Source organism: Molossus molossus, unplaced genomic scaffold, assembly GCF_014108415.1.
Source record: "Molossus molossus isolate mMolMol1 unplaced genomic scaffold, mMolMol1.p scaffold_m16_p_1, whole genome shotgun sequence".
NCBI classification, from domain to species: domain Eukaryota; kingdom Metazoa; phylum Chordata; class Mammalia; order Chiroptera; family Molossidae; genus Molossus; species Molossus molossus.
The window spans coordinates 55,792,277-55,804,889 of NW_023425344.1; the positions used below are offsets into that span (position 1 = coordinate 55,792,277).

Below are 12,613 nucleotides of genomic sequence, written 5' to 3' on the forward strand. Positions count from 1 at the left end.
GTAAAATACAGACTTCAAGTATAGTTAGATCCAGGGCCTTTAGTTATATTATCAGGGTCTCATCTCTCTCTCTCTCTTCTTTCTCCACCTCAGCTCTGCAAGCCTTTCTTTGTTGGCTTTATTTGCAGACAGGATTCTCCATGCAACTAAAAGGATAACTGTTGGCTTCCCCAAGCCAGTAGTATCCTTAGAATTTAGGATTGTAGAGAAAGAGTGTCTGGTTTTTAACCCTGATTCACCGCTTATCACTGGGGCTGAAGGTGCAGAATTAGTCCTACCCAAACCACGTAGACAAGGAAGGGAGTGTCCTCAAAAGAAGAGGGGTGATATTTGCCATTATGTATTTGTCATGTATAGTATTTCATGCATAGTAATTTCATATTCACTCAATAGTTTTGAGGGAGGAAATCTGGCTAAGAATATTTTCAAAGTCAGGACTGCCACCCATTTCTTCAATTTTATACTCATTGGTTTTTCCTCTGCACCACAAGGTTCAAATGAATGAGTTACAGTCATAATCATACCCGTATCTTACCCACTAACTTACTCTTTCACACAAATAGGTCATAAGTGAGAAAAGTTATCAATAGCAACGGAATATACTTTCTACATAAAAAACATAGCCCAGATGGTGTGGCTCAGTGGTTGAGCATTGACCCATGCACCAAGAGATCGCTGGTTCGATTCCAGGTTGTGGACCTGATCCCCAGTGGGGGGCATGCAGGAGGCAGCCAGTCGATGCTCTCTCTCATCGATGTCTCTCTCTCTCTCCTTCTCCCTTTCTCTCTCTCTAGGAAAAAAAAGGTTGGTTGTAAGCAAGAGAGAGATTCTTTCTTGGCAGGGTATGAAAGTATGGAAGCAGTAATGTGAGAGAAAATGACACACCAAATATCTTATTTCAAGAGTATTAATTTCCTTTTCTTTTGAAGGTGAAGGCTAATATGTTAGACATGGCAGATAATGCATTTGATGATGAATACCAGAAATGTACTGACAGGATGGAAATCAAATTTGTTCCCCAACTGCTCAAGGAAGAAAAAGCAAGCCATCAGCTTTTGGAAGATGTGTGGGAAAATGCGAAAGCCAAATGGGAAGCTCGGAAGACTCAGCTCTTTCTCCCTGTGAGTTTTAAGGATAACCATGGAATAGCCCTGATGGCATATATTTCTGAAGCTCAAGAGCAAACTTCCCCCTTTTACCGTCTGTTCAATGCAGCTGTGAAGATGGCTGGCCAATCTCGAAAAGATTATATCTTTGGCTTCCAGTTCAAAGCTTTTCATTTTTACCTGACAAAAGCCCTGCAGTTGCTGAGAAGACCTTGTGAGGATAGTTACAAAAATGTGGTGTATAGCTCCAGCCAGGGCACTTCATTTACCTTTGGAGGGCCAAACCAAGCCAGATTTGGCCAATTCACCTTGGCATATTCAGCCAAACCTCAAGCTGCAAGTGACCAACACATTCTGTTAACTATTCACACATGCTTTGGAGTTGCTGTTGAAAAATTTTTTGATAAAGAAAGTGAAAGTGAAAGAATTATTTTAATACCTATGAATGAGGTTTTTCATGTGTCCCAGGATGGGGCTGGCAATAACCTTATCCTTCAAAGCACAAACAAGACCTGCAGCCATTACGAGTGTGCGTTTCTAGGAGGTAAGTGTCTCTGTTCTGTCTGTTCTGTCTGGGAAGGAAGGTGTGGGATTCTTAGGACCAGGGAGAGGTCAGGTAGGAAACTGAGAGGTGTTTGAAAGAAGAAATGACATTGGTGGTCTCTAGTCTAGCTCCTTTCATACTGTTAGTTTTTTCCCTCCAAAATTTAGTTTTATTAAAGTAACACATTTACAGTACTATTTAAAGTTAAAAAAATAAAATAGTGCTATAAGGCCATCGTTCTCAACCAGGAACAATTTGCCCCTCAGAGTCATTTGACAAAGGCAGGAAACACTCTCTTGTTTTTTTGTTAATCCTCATCTGAGGATTTTTTTTCCATTGATTTTTAGATAGACTAGAAGGGAATTAGGGGTGGAGGGAGAGGGAGAGGAAGAGAGGGAAAAACATTGATTTAAAGAGACATATCAATTGGTTGCCTCCCACATAACCCTCACTGGGGCTGGGAATCAAACCTGCAACCCAGGTACGTACCCTTGACCAGGAATTGAACCCTTGACACTTCAGTCCAGGAATTGAACCCTTGACACTTCAGTCCACAGGCTGATGCTCTGACTGCTGAGCCAGACTGGCCAGGGCATGGCAGGAAACATTTTTAGTTGTTACAACTGTCCTAGTTGCTACTAGCATCTACTAAGTAGAGGCCAAGGACACTACTAAACAATGCACCGAACAGCCCCTCACAACAAAGCACCTGGGCCAAAATACTACTATATGGCTTAGAATGAAAAGTAGCAACCCCTTTCCCACCCATTCCCATTGGCCACTCCTCCGTGGTTTCCAATTTTATTAGCTTTTTTTTCTAGGTACTTATTGTCATGTTTCTAAGTAAATGAAATGTTTCAGCATGTTATTTCTTGATTTTTTTCTGTTGGCTTCACAGTATAGAGAATTACCATTTAGCTCTCATATTCCATGCATTGGTTAGGAGTTCTTTACTGCATTCACCTGTAACAGAAAACATACCTAATAGCTCTTGTTTAATGAGAGGGCTAATGGTAGGCTGTCCAGACTTGGTACAGTGGCTCAACAATGTCATCACTAACTCAGGCTCTTTCTGTTCCACCAGTCTTAGCATGCTGGTTTGTTGATTCATGTTTGTATTGTAACTGTGGACATCAGTCCATGTTCAAGACAAAATAAAGGAAAAGAGGGATGGCAGCCTATTTAATCAGGAAAGTAAATGTTTTCGAAGAAACTCTTGGTAGATTTCTGATTACATATCATTGACTGTAACAGCCACTTGGTCATTCATAACTACAAGAAAGGTTTGGAAAGGGGGTGATTAGTGTTTCCAGCCTCTAGTGCAGGGAGGAAAGGGAGAAGGGAATTAAAAATAGCTGTTAGGTCAGTAAACTAAAAGTTTCTAATAATCGGCACCCTCCTCTTCAATATTTGTGCATTCTCCTCTTCCCAATTTCCCAGTGTAATTAAGACTGGTACCTTGTTAAGTACCTCTTTACCCTAGGGTGATTAGTTGTATGATATTTTTGTTTCCTTCGTTTTTATATATCTTCAGTAATTTACCTGGCCCTGGCCAGTGTGGCTCAGCAATTCAGCAATTAGAACGTTGGCCCTTGGACCAAAGAGTCACGGGTTCGATTTAGGCCAAGGGCATGTACCTTGGTTGCGGTTTGTCCCCGGCCCTGGTTGAGGTTGTGCAGGAAGCAACCAGTTGATGTGTCTCTCTCACATTGATGTTTCTCTCTCTCTCCCTCCCTCCCTCCCTCTCTTCCACTCTAAAGATAAATGGAAAAATTATCTTTGGATGAGATTTAAAAAAAAAATTTACCCCCAAATCTTTAGAAATGTAATCTTAATACATTCAGATACTCTCTCTCCTTTTTTCCCCCCTTTTTCTGGATATACTGCTATATTCCCCCATCATCCCACTGTGTGCTGTGCTCTCTAGGCCTGTTGAATATACAGAAATCTCTCCTCACTACTATTCTGAGATTTCTTTTGCTTCTCCCCTGTAAGGAATCCCCTAAATCTTGGATTTCTAAGGGTTCTCTGGAAGTTTTCTAAGAAAAGGGACATTAAGGAAGATTTTCTAAGACTGCTTGTCTGAAAAATCTACCTTTAGGCTTGAATGTGTAGATTTGTATTTCTGTTTCAGAAATTATTTTCCTAGAGATTTTGGAGATGTTCCTCCATTGTCTTCTAGTTTCTGGTGCTGCTGGTGAAAAGTGTGAAGCCATTCTAATTACCAAAACTTTGAATAAAACCTGTTTTTTCACTCTGAAAAGTTTTAAGATGTTTTCTTTATCTCCAACATTCTGAAATTTTATGATGTGCCTTGGGGTATGTGAGTAAAGAGTTAACAAAACTCTTTCTACTTCTTCCTATGAAAATAGCCTCCAGTTGATCTAGCACTTTTTCTCTGAAATCTACTAAAGGTGGAATGACTAATGGTCAACTGCCTAATAGTAAACATAACCCTTGGTTGGGAATGTGCATCTGATCTGGGAGGGTTGTGAATGGACTGCAAATACCTGCCGGGAAGCCACAGTATTGGGCATACCTGAATGTATTGTGACATACCCAGGTGTTCTTCTTGCTGATTCCTAGAAGTACATTCATGGACTGGTATAAGAGATACTGTTTTCTGTGACAAATAAATATGTGGCATGAGGCTACTAAGTTAGGATAGTTCCTGCACCCATCTGTGTAATCTTGTTTCCTTGTAATTGAGCATCATTCTGGGGGCTAATAGCTCTGGACTGCTATAAGGACTTCCACTGAAGGGGTGTATCTCATGCTATTCTGTTGCTAAATAGTATGCTATGTTCCCTGCCTAGCATTTTTCTGCAAAGCTGGTGAGGTGATAGCTTTTTGGAGTCTTACGAGTGGTATTATCTAGCTGAACCCCAAACCATGACTGCTGGTCAAGCAGAGTGAGTGTTGCAGTAGGGCCTCACAAGTGGACAGATATTTAGATTTTGACTCAGTGTAGTCAAGGCACTATGAGATAAAGAATTGAGGGGGATGTGCTGATGAGACATCATGCCTAGGTGGGAGGCTGATCCATTTGCGGTTTAATGGCAGAAGCTATGTAGCCATTAAAATGCCAGGGACACAAAATTTAAGGAACTCCTCAGTCTTGGGGTCGTACACTTGCAGCATCTGCACTCCCATGGTCCTAAGAGCGAGTTCCCTCTTAAAGCTTGCACTTGTCACCTCATTTGGCTCACCCTAGTCCTGGCCCTGAGTTGCAAATAAGTGAGACTAACAGTTTACCTTGAGGGACAGATGGTGACTGGAGTAAGTAAATTTGTGTAGGGAGGAAAGATGCTCATTCTCTTACCAACCATACATTAGACCTGACCAAAAACCAAGCCAGTTGGAGTCAGCTCGTACCAGCTCATGGGGACTGATTTGTGGGCATGTATGTCTCCCCAGTTCTTTATATATCACAATAGCTTGAAAGTGGCCATGGTTGAGAGTTATACCATAGAAGTCAGCAAACACTGCAAATCAAGACCCTCCGACCCCCACTACAGAACTTGTTCAACCTCACCAGCACATCACTGCCAGAAACCCTGTTGCCTCTGGGCTGATGTATTTGCTACATGCCACATGTGAAGGCCTTGGTTGTGCAAGAACCCTGGCTGCAGTAGCTACAGGCCCAATCAATCACTGATATCTGGTTGATTGACAGAGGTGGGCAGTGAAGCCTCAAAACCCATGTTTTCAAGTAGGGTTATGATGAACAAAAGGGGTGAAGCCATTGGGTTGATTCAGAATGAGTCCTTCTCAAACCTGCATGGACAAGTGCATTATGAGCCTCATGTGAGGAAAGGGAAAGGGCAATGGGCACACCTCTGTGGGCCTGCCCACAAAGTCAGACAGAGGTAACCTGGCAGGTTAATGTTCAAAGCAGTCACAAGGGGAGACCTTTGTGGAGACTCACATGTACTATTTTTTTGGAAAGCTCTGACGAAGTCAGGCCACTGCACTTGATTGTATTGATTTAATTCCAAACTGAAGTCTAACCATTGTCCTCTGCTGCCATCTAGAGACAACTAATGGAAACTTAAGGTCAAAAACTCGATCATTAAAGCTAGGGCTGTTTGAAACACTATTAAGGGACAATAATCAGAACTTTTAGAAGCAAGCCGGGATATAATCAGAACCTTGTTCCATTGTGACTATAATTTTGGATGAAAAAAAGACAATTTCTTTTTTTTTTACCCTCACCCGAGGACATTTTTCCATTTTTTGCACAGATAGAGTGGGAGGGAGAGAGAGGGAAACATCGATGTGAAAGGGATACATTGAGTGGCTGCCACCCGCACGACCAACCAGGCTGCCACCCGCACGACCAACCAGGGCCGGGGACAAACTGCAACCGAGGCACATGCCCTTAGCGGGAACCAAACCCGGGTCTCTCCAGACCGCAGGCGGACGCTCTACCCACTGAGCCAAACCGGCCAGGGCAAAAAGACAATTTCTTAAAGGGATTAAAAAGTTGTACTGTACTAAATTAGCACTAACATAGTCCTGTATTCTTATTTTGAACTTTATTATGATTTCCAAGATAAAAATGTGTTGTGGGACTTACAAAAACTAGTTAGCTTAAAAAAAAAAAAGTTCATTTGGTTAGGAAGTGGAGAGAATACCAATGTCCTATTGGATAATACAATTCCTGATGGTCAAAGATACTAAACTTGGTATTATTTTGAGATTATGGGAGTGAACTGTGCATAAATGGTAACAAAACTCTTTATCCTTCCTCATGGGAGAATCACCACAGGTTAATCTTGTGTTACGTTTCCTTAGAAAATTGATAAAGGCAGAACGTCAGCTGTGTAATTAGACTATATTCCTTATCGTTAAACGTGACGCAGCTTGCTTCACCAGAGTAAGCAAGAGAGAGAGAGAGAGCAAGAAGCAGTGACCAGCAAGTCAGTCTTTTGCAACCTAATATTTTTACTAGAAGCAAGTCACTAGGTTCAATCCACACTCAAGAGGAGAGGATTACATTAGGGTGTGAATACAAGGAGGCAGGACTTTTGGGAGCCATGTTAGAAGCCACTTACCATAATCCCAACCCATTATAGTCTGTCACCTCCCCTTGGGGATGATCCAGATTGGCTGTCCTTTCTCCATAATTATGAGTTCCATGGTGACTTCTGCAGGCAGAGGAGAGTAGCTACAGAACCTCTGGAAGCAAAATCAGCAACCAGTTTCATATGCTGATGTTTCTGATCTGATCAATGTGATCAGTCTGTGTAGGTCATACGAAATATATATTCATTTACTGAAGTAAAAGCTGGTATATGAATATGAATATCTATCTACCCAGAGAAGTCAGAACAAGCACACCCACACAAAAAGGAGAGGAATACAGTCTTCCTCCAATTTCTCTCATTCTCCAAACTCTAATTCGTTGGTGCTTGGGAACTCAGTCAAGGCAGAGGTTAGCAAGATTGTGGGCAACTTGTGAATATCTGAAGACAGCCAGACCTGTCAGTCCTGTAGAGATCTTCACTGGGGAGGCTGGTAGACTTTTTCATTTGAAGTCCTAGTCCTTTATAACGATTTTTTACTGTGGTAGATTATAGAACCAGAGCTGTAGTAGAGATGATGGCTGCACATACTTGATTTGCTTTGTTGGTTTCCAGAGACTTTTCTTTAGATGCAGTCACTTCATATGAGCATGTACATGTGTAACGTAAAGACTGAGCTCATGAGCTGTGTTTGCTATATTCATTTCCATAGAGAGGGACTGCATTGAGTTTGTCTTTAGTAATCCAATTCTGGGTGTCTCAATGGCCTGATCATACAGCTGGGACAGTAGTGTTGGCACATGAGCGTACATAAACATAGATGTGCTCCTTGCCAGGGTCATCGTTTGAAGTTCAGCTCTTCACACATAGCATCCGAGGTAATGAACAAGTTATCATCATTATAATGGATGGATGCAGGCTTCTATTGGATTTTCCAAACTAGGGGGCAGGCTGTTTTGTTAGAGAACTGTGCTGTCTTTTCAGGTGTGAAGTCTTGTAGGGAAGGCCCCCATTAAGCCAGTAGTTTGGGTAAAGTAGTAGGTAAGGCTTTTGTAATGTGTAATGCAGAGGTTTTCAAACTTTCTCAGTTCGTGGTCCTTTCCTTAGTGTTATCATAGTTTGTTTCAGTGTCCCTAGGCTAAGAGAAGTATCCCAAAGTTCCACTTATTAGGTAAAGTCAAACAACTCAATAAACATTTATTTCCTAATGTCTTAGTAGCTGTTTGAAAAAATAATACACAAAATTTTTTTAACTTTATTTTTATTGTTGAAACTATTATAGATGTCCCCATTTTCTCCTCCTTTGCCCACCTCCTTCCCCCACATTTAAAAGAAAAGTACTATTCTGCCCTGGCCAGCTTGGCTCAGCGACTGGAGCATTAGCCTGCGGACCAGAGAGTCCTAGGTTTGGTTCCCGCTAGGGGCACATACCAAAAAAAAAAGTATTATTCTAATAGGATGTATGTGCCTTGAACAATACACAGCTTCCTAAACCTTGGAATTAGATTAGACACTACCTTATTTCCTGATCCACATTACTTTTCACATACTTGCTTTTTATTGCAATTGCTGAAAAACAGCTTTGCAAATGTAAGATATTAAATAGAATGTAACATAATATAACTTTGAAACTGCATTCTACCTCAAGCTAGTAGTTCATATGTGAACTGACAGATATCAACTATGGCTGTGTTTGTTTTAAAATTTTAAAGTATCCCTTGGTACCCCTGTGGATTTGCTATAGCACTCAGGAATACCTCTGCTACTGTTTGCAGATTGCTGGTCTAATAGAGGGGCAGCCGCCTGCCTGTGAAAGTGGCTAAGGCTTTAGGAACCAGGTTTGGCCCTTAATTGGAGGTAATTTTTTTTTTTTTTTGGAAGAGGAAGGGAGAGGGAGAGAGAAACATCCATGTTAGAGTGAGACATCAATTGGCTGCCTCCTACACACCCCCTACCGGGAGTGGAGCCTACAACCCCCTGGGCATGTGCCCTGACTAGAACTAAACCAAGGACCTTTTGGTGCATGGGTCGACGCCCAGCCAACTGAGCCACACTGGCCATGGCTGACAGTGGATCTTTTGGGAATTTTTCCTGCCTTATGGGAATTTAGTTCAGAGAGCACCCATTGCTTATTAAGGTATTGGCTTGGAAAGTTATGACTTTTATTTAGTGAGACAGTCTGTCCCAGTTAGGCCCAATAACAGGCTAACAGTAGCAGCTCTGCAAAGGGAAGAAGTCCTTGTGTCCAAAAGCCCAGTGGCCAACAAATACTGCTGTAATCTTTAAAAAAAATTTTAAAAATTGATTTGAGAGAGAGAGGAAGGGAGATTACCAGGCACCATCCTCAGAAGTTCTAAATCAATAGTCCTGAAAATTTCCATTTTAATAAGTACCCAGGCGATTCTGAAATGTGTGATGGAAGACTACACTTTGAGAAACATGTTCTAATTTGTGCTCACGACCAAAGATAAAGGCTTTTAAAATCCCCCAGAGCCTGGTCCCCAGGCTGAATCTATTATATCTGTAGCTTTCTCATCCACAATTTCCTCACCTCTTCACCTTACCCTCAGCTAAGCCCTGTAATGCTCGCACCCACTCATCTTCTACTGAGGATACATTTTGTAATTGTCTCTAGAACAGTTTTTTTATTTTTTCTTTCTCTCTTTAAAAATATGTTTTTATTGATTTTTTAGAGAGAGAGGAAGGGAGAGAGAGATAGAAACATCTATGTGAGAGAAAAACATTGATCAGCTGCCTCCTGCACACCCCCTACTGGGGATCAAGTCCACAACCCGGGCATGTGCCCTGACTGGGAATCGAACTGGGACCTCTCAGTCCATGGGATGACGCTCAGTCCACTGAGCCACAGAGACTGGGCTCTAGAACTGTTTTATAAATGTCTAGTCTAGCCAAACACCTAAGGTTAGCTTCAGGTCACCATCAGATTCTAACAGATCTGTACCAATTTCTGGACCAGCACGTCACCTGGATTCTTGGTTCAGACTCCACAAATAAGCAAGATTTGAGAGAAGATTATAGAAGAGCACAGCTCATGGTGAAACCAGGCCTCTCAGGAACTCCTCTAAGATGGAGAGGTTTATCCTCAGATAACTGAACTTGATTAGATGAGTGAGTTAGCTAGGCATGGAGAAGAGACCATAGAACATCTAGACCTTCTTGTGGAATTCTGGGAAACCCTCCATGGTGCATGCTGGCACCAAATCCAGATACCTTCTTACTGACCTTTTTTTTGGCCTTAACTGCTTTTGGGCAGGCTAGCAGATTTCCCTTTATGTCAAGTCTCAGGGGAATCGCTGCTGCACTGATTTTTTTCCAGGCATCACTAGCAAGAAGGTATAAAGGTATTCTATTAGATGCATGTTTCTGTTCCCCCAAAACTGTGGATCTTCTTACATACAGATCAGTTTTCTGGGGCCTACCAACTCTGTTTCTCTATATGCATGTGAAGGATCTTTGTTCATGTATTCAAGGATCTTGAAACTGAGATTCTTTTTCTCCAATGGATAGAAACTGTCATAGTAAAGGGATAGGTTTGTTGTTGAGGATCTTTAGTATTTGAAGAGAGAATTAGTTGAACAAGTAGTAAAATTTATCCTAATTTTACAGACTAATCATAGAATAGAATCATTAAGTGTTAGCTTTGGAAGGACCTTTGGCAGTCATTTGGAGCAATCTCTCACTAAACGATACAGATAAGGAAGCTAAATTCCAGAAATGTTAGATGTTTTATCAAAGATCATACTGCTGTTAGATGGCTATAATATGAATACAAAAATGTAATTGTTCTGCATTTTGCATTCCACTAAGTTAAGGGTCTGATAAACGAGGAGCTGACAGATTACTAATAGCCACAGACCAGTTTGAAATTTTTACAGGGTATATTGTGTCTAACTAATAAAGCTTTATCTTTATGTTTCAGGACTAAAAACTGCAAATTGTATTGAGAACATGGGTAAGATATGCTTTAAAGTTTTATCTTTGTAATGGGAATTTTACCAGTGTTATTTCTTACAGGCAGGGGTCAGAGCGGTCTGACCATATTGTAAAACTGGCAGCCATCATATTTTAAGGCAGACTTGTGCCACTGCTACAGTCGGCCCTCATTTATCGCAGTTAATCATTCCAGACTTTACCGCAATAAATGAGTTTCCGCGAAGTAGGATTCTTTATTTATGTACCTATAGTGTTTGGAAAAAATCACGATAGAGTGAAGCTGCGAAAGTCAAAGCATGAAGTGGCGAGGGACGACTGTACTGCCTTTTCAGGTGGAGGCGCCCCCCCCCCCCCCGTTCCCACCTACAGCCTTGCGTGTGGCTGTTCTCTCAAACACTGCATTTTTCTTGGCATGTAGTACCATTCTACTCTAGCCTATCCTTACAGGGGCATAAGGACTTCTGAATGCCCCTACATGACTCCTATACACAGAGCTAGACTTCATATGTTTTGATATCTTAGGAAATAACATTTTGGAGACTAATGAAGGCGTAGAGTGAACGTGGCTCAAGATGAGAGCTTGGAGGGACAGAATGGTAATGTAGTTTGTCTTAGCTTCCTGGGGAAAATAGGAGGATGTAACAAAATATAATCTTTCTTAGATGATCATGGGAAACTTTGAATAGGCGCACAGGAATTTTAAGAGTATTCAAGAATAGCATCAGATAGGCCCAACAGATTTGAACCAATGTTGTCAGAAAATACCTTGGGCTGATACATGCTTTGGGTGAACTTTTTAAAGATTTCCTTATTAAAAAGTTTGAAAATAAGGGTCCATTTATTTCTAGCTGTTTTCTTGGCTAGTTTTTCTATGAATTCTTTTTTATGTAATTAAAATGAATCCACATCCATTTGTTTTTGAGACTAAAATTTTTATATTGCTTACCTCACCACATTTTATATGTATCTTTGAAGTAAGCCAACTCAAAATTTTATCATTAATAAATGTTTAAAACTAGACTGAACCTGACATTCATGTCTGAGCATAGTACTGTATAATGAAAACATTTGTATTTCAGATTATTTTCAACCCATCTATATCTCCAGCCCTGGTAAGTATGCTCTCATGTTTAAAAATAATACTTACATTGGATATTTAATAGCTCTTTCTTATTTAACAAATTCAGTTCTTAGCTGAAGAAAAAGTATTTTGCAGTTATGAAGGGGTAACTTGGCACATATGAGAGGGGAAAAAGAAAAGAATCTATTCTGGGGAAATTCACCCGTCTATAAGTGAACAATATGGAAACATTCTAGGGAATAAGGTTGGTGGGACCTTAGTCACTCTTGAGAGGTCTGGGGGCTCCAAATTCAGTCACTGGGATTAATCTGTGTGACAACACCATTTAGATGAAAGTAGAAAAGTTAAATATTTGTGCCTCTCAAATATGCTAATATTTGGTATCATTTTACTAAAATATCTGGGTGATTAGATGTTTTTCTCCCCTGAGTTTCCAATTAATGGTGATATGGCCCAAATCACTTCTGTGCATTTAAGTTCTTTATTATGTGTTTGGCCCATGTAGCTACAATAAGAGATTTTCTTTATTATTTATTTATTTATTTATTTATTTATTTATTTATTTATTTTATCCTCATCCGAGGACATTTTTCCATTTTTTGTTCAGGTAGAGCGGGAGGGAGAGAGAGGAACAGAGAGAGAGAGAAACATCGACGTGAAAGGAACACATCGAGTGGCTGCCACCCGCACGACCAACCAGGGCCGGGGACAAACTGCAACTGAGGTACATGCCCTTAGCGGGAACTGAATCCGGGTCTCTCAAGACCGCAGGCCGACGCTCTAACCGCTGAGCCAAACTGGCCAGGGCTAGATTTTCTTTATTGAAGAGAGAAAGGTATCAGGCCTTTCCCTTTACTTCCTGTCATAATGTAATGTGAAGCACTTCATGCCCCTGAGGCAT

General features: G+C 41.0%; 1 protein-coding gene across 7 annotated transcripts in view; it reads left to right on the top strand.

Annotated features, from left to right (window-relative positions):
- Nucleotides 1–12,613, top strand: part of ART3 (ADP-ribosyltransferase 3 (inactive)) — a 117,131-nt gene that overhangs the window by 92,598 nt on the left and 11,920 nt on the right. For 6 of the 7 annotated variants that reach the window (XM_036243995.1, XM_036244001.1, XM_036243988.1 and 3 more), the window contains exons 3-5: nucleotides 930–1,650; nucleotides 10,618–10,650; nucleotides 11,711–11,743. In XM_036243995.1, coding sequence (XP_036099888.1) covers nucleotides 930–1,650; nucleotides 10,618–10,650; nucleotides 11,711–11,743 — 787 coding nt within the window. The remainder of the gene's footprint in view (nucleotides 1–929; nucleotides 1,651–10,617; nucleotides 10,651–11,710; nucleotides 11,744–12,613) is intronic. The other variant, XM_036244018.1, reaches the window with a different exon arrangement.